This window comes from Carcharhinus amblyrhynchos, unplaced genomic scaffold, assembly GCF_965287045.1.
Source record: "Carcharhinus amblyrhynchos unplaced genomic scaffold, sCarAmb.v2.hapA scaffold_719, whole genome shotgun sequence".
In the NCBI taxonomy this organism is placed as follows: Eukaryota; Metazoa; Chordata; class Chondrichthyes; order Carcharhiniformes; family Carcharhinidae; genus Carcharhinus; species Carcharhinus amblyrhynchos.
The window spans coordinates 5,001-7,794 of record NW_027650459.1 but is presented as its reverse complement, the minus strand read 5'-3'; the positions used below and the strand labels follow the sequence as shown (position 1 = coordinate 7,794).

Sequence of the window (2,794 nt, the reverse complement as noted above, 5' to 3'; positions counted from 1 at the left end):
TAGTGTCTGCATGTTCTCCCCAATAAAAATTTATTTCACGTTTGTCAAAAATGATTGCAGTTTCAGAAACGCGTTCAATTTAATCCCAACCAAGTCAAATCTGCGTAGATTGCCATGAGAGCGAGTCAGGCCCGGCTAAAGGCCTTTCCTTTCCAATAGGATTCCTCCCCCCACCCCCCACCACTGCGCCAATATCTACCGCCTCCCTTCCTCCGCGTCCGGCCGCGACGTCGAAACGAGGACGGAAAGTTCTGGAAACGCTCCACTGGTCAGCGTCCGCGGAGGGAGCGTCGGTGTGCCTTATCGTCACAGCTTGGACTGGTAGATCCAGGCCAGGCCAGCGGCCAGGGCGATCCCGCCAAAGCGCAGGAGGGTGTCGACGGAGGGCAAGGCACCGGTGAGCCAGGACGTTTCCGGTGGTGCGCACGGGGCATCAGCGGGCAGTGCCAGTTCGGGCTCCTCCGGGCTCACTCTCCCAAGTCTGTGCAATATCTAGCCAAAAACAAGGGGAGAATATTCCATCAGTGGGGTGACTCGGGGGGGGTGAAAGTAGACCAGAAAAGTTTTATTTAAATCTTTATTCTCCCATGGGATCATCGGAAGGGCCAACATTTGTCACTCATCCCCAATCGCCCCTTGAACAGAGGGAGCTCGGGGTTCATCTCCACAGATCTCTGAAGGTTGCCAGTCGAGTGAATAGGGCTGTCAAGAAGGCTTATAATGTTTATTAACAGGGGGTTTGAGCTTAAGAGCCGTGGGGTTATGCTGCAGCTGTACCGGACCTTGGTGAGGCCACATTTGGAATATTGTGTGCAGTTCTGGTCACCTCACTATAAGAAGGATGTGGAAGCATTGGAGAGAGTGCAGAGGAGATTTACCAGGATGCTGCCTGGTTTGGAGGGTATGAGGAAAGGTTGAGGGAGCTGCGGCTTTTCTCTTTGGAGCGGAGGAGGATGAGAGATCGAGGTTTATAAGAGGATGAGAGGGATTGATAGAGTGGACGTGCAGAGACTATTTCCCCAGGTGGATGTAGCTGTTACTAGGGGGCATAACTATAAGGTTCATGGTGGGAGGGATGTCCGAGGTAGATTCTTCACTCAGAGAGTGGTTGGGGTGTGGAATGGACTGCCTGCTGTGATAGTGGAGTCGGACACTTTAGGAAGTTTCAAGCGGTTATTGGATAGGCACATGGAGCACACCAGAATGATAGGGAGGGGGATAGCTCGATCTTGGGTTTGGGAATAGCTCGGCATAATATCGAGGGCCGAAGGGCCTGTACTGTGCTGTAAGGTTCCATGTTTCTATGAACTGAGTGTCTCGCTTGCCCATTTCAGAGTCCACCACCGTCGCTGTGGCTCTGGAGTCACGTGTAGGCCAGACAGGGTAAGGACGGCAGATTTCCTTCCCTAAGGAGAACATTAATGATGGGTTTTTAACAATAATAGTTTCATGGTCGCCATCCCAGAGACCAGCTTCCAATTTCCCATCTATTAACTGGATTTACACCAGTTGCCGGGATGGGATTTGAACCCACTTACCGCCCCAGAACATTTCCCGGGATTACTAGATCAGTGACAGCAGCCCCCCCCCCCACCCCCGCCACCCCCGGTGTCTACGGGCGTATCGTGCTCCAGTGCCAATCTGTGCTCGATTGACGCCATCACCTGATCACCTGTCCCCGCAGTTGACCTCAGGACCCTGTGGGGCGGCGGCCCAAAAAGGAAGGGGTTGAGGGCGAGAAGGTGGGGGCGTGGCACTGGGTGCGCTGCCCCTTCAGAGGGCCAGTGTTGACACAACGGGCTGAACTGCCTCCTCCTGTGCTGTACCCAAATCTCTCCCTTAAAGATGAGGGGCCCGATGGTCGCATATCGTCCCTATCTCACCACGGGATTGGATGGCCGCTCACCATCTCAAACCCTTCAGCCATTGGGCAATCGTGCACCTTCCCACCAAGCCCCCTTCACCCACACCACCACCACCCCCCCCCCCCCCACAACCCGACCCACTCACCTCGCGAGCTGCCCTCTCACCCGCCTGCACCGCGCCATCCATGTACCCAGTCCACTCGTTGGCCAGTTCCGTCCCAGCGAAGTGGATTCTGCTCGCGGGTTGGCGCAGTACCCTGGAGGACAAGCGACAGAGCGGGAGTGAGAGTCAAATGAACTGAAACGTTATTTGTAAGGTATGTATAAATGACTTGGAGAAAAATGTAACTGGTTTGATTAGTAAGTTTGCAGACAACACAAAGGTTGCGGATAGCGATGAGGGTCGTACAGCAGGATATAGATCAGTCGGAGATTTGGGCAGAGAGATGGCAGATGGAGTTTAATCCGGACAAATATGAAGTAATGCATTTTGGAAGGGTTAATGCAGATGGCAAATATACATTAAATGGCAGAACCCTTAAGAGTATTGATAGGCAGAGGGATCTGGGTGTACAGGTACACAGCTCACTGAAAGCGGAGAAGGTAGTCAAGAAGGCATACGGCATGCTTGCCTTCATCGGCCGGAGTATTGAGTTTAAAAATTGGCAAGTCATGTTGCAGCTTTATAGAACCTTAGTTAGGCCGCACTTGGAATATAGTATTCAATTCTGGTCGCCACACTACCAGAAGGATGTGGAGGCTTTGGAGAGGGTTACAGAAAAGATTTACCAGGATGTTGCCTGGTATGGAGGGCATTAGCTATGAGGAGAGCTTGGAGAAACTGGGTTTGTTCTCACTGGAGCGACGGAGGTTGAGGGGAGACCTGATAGAAGTCTACAGAGCATGGACAGAGTGGATAGTCAGGAACT

The 2,794-nt window shown here is 52.7% G+C and overlaps 1 protein-coding gene across 1 annotated transcript in view; it reads right to left on the bottom strand.

Moving 5' to 3' along the window:
• LOC145339883 (amine oxidase [flavin-containing] B-like) overlaps positions 1–2,794 on the bottom strand; it is a gene marked incomplete at its 5' end in the record, with an annotated part of 4,165 nt that continues 1,371 nt past the window's right edge. The window contains 2 exons of the mRNA XM_080184421.1: positions 1–492; positions 2,011–2,122. Of these exons, the coding sequence (XP_080040547.1) occupies positions 307–492; positions 2,011–2,122 (298 nt within the window). The remainder of the gene's footprint in view (positions 493–2,010; positions 2,123–2,794) is intronic.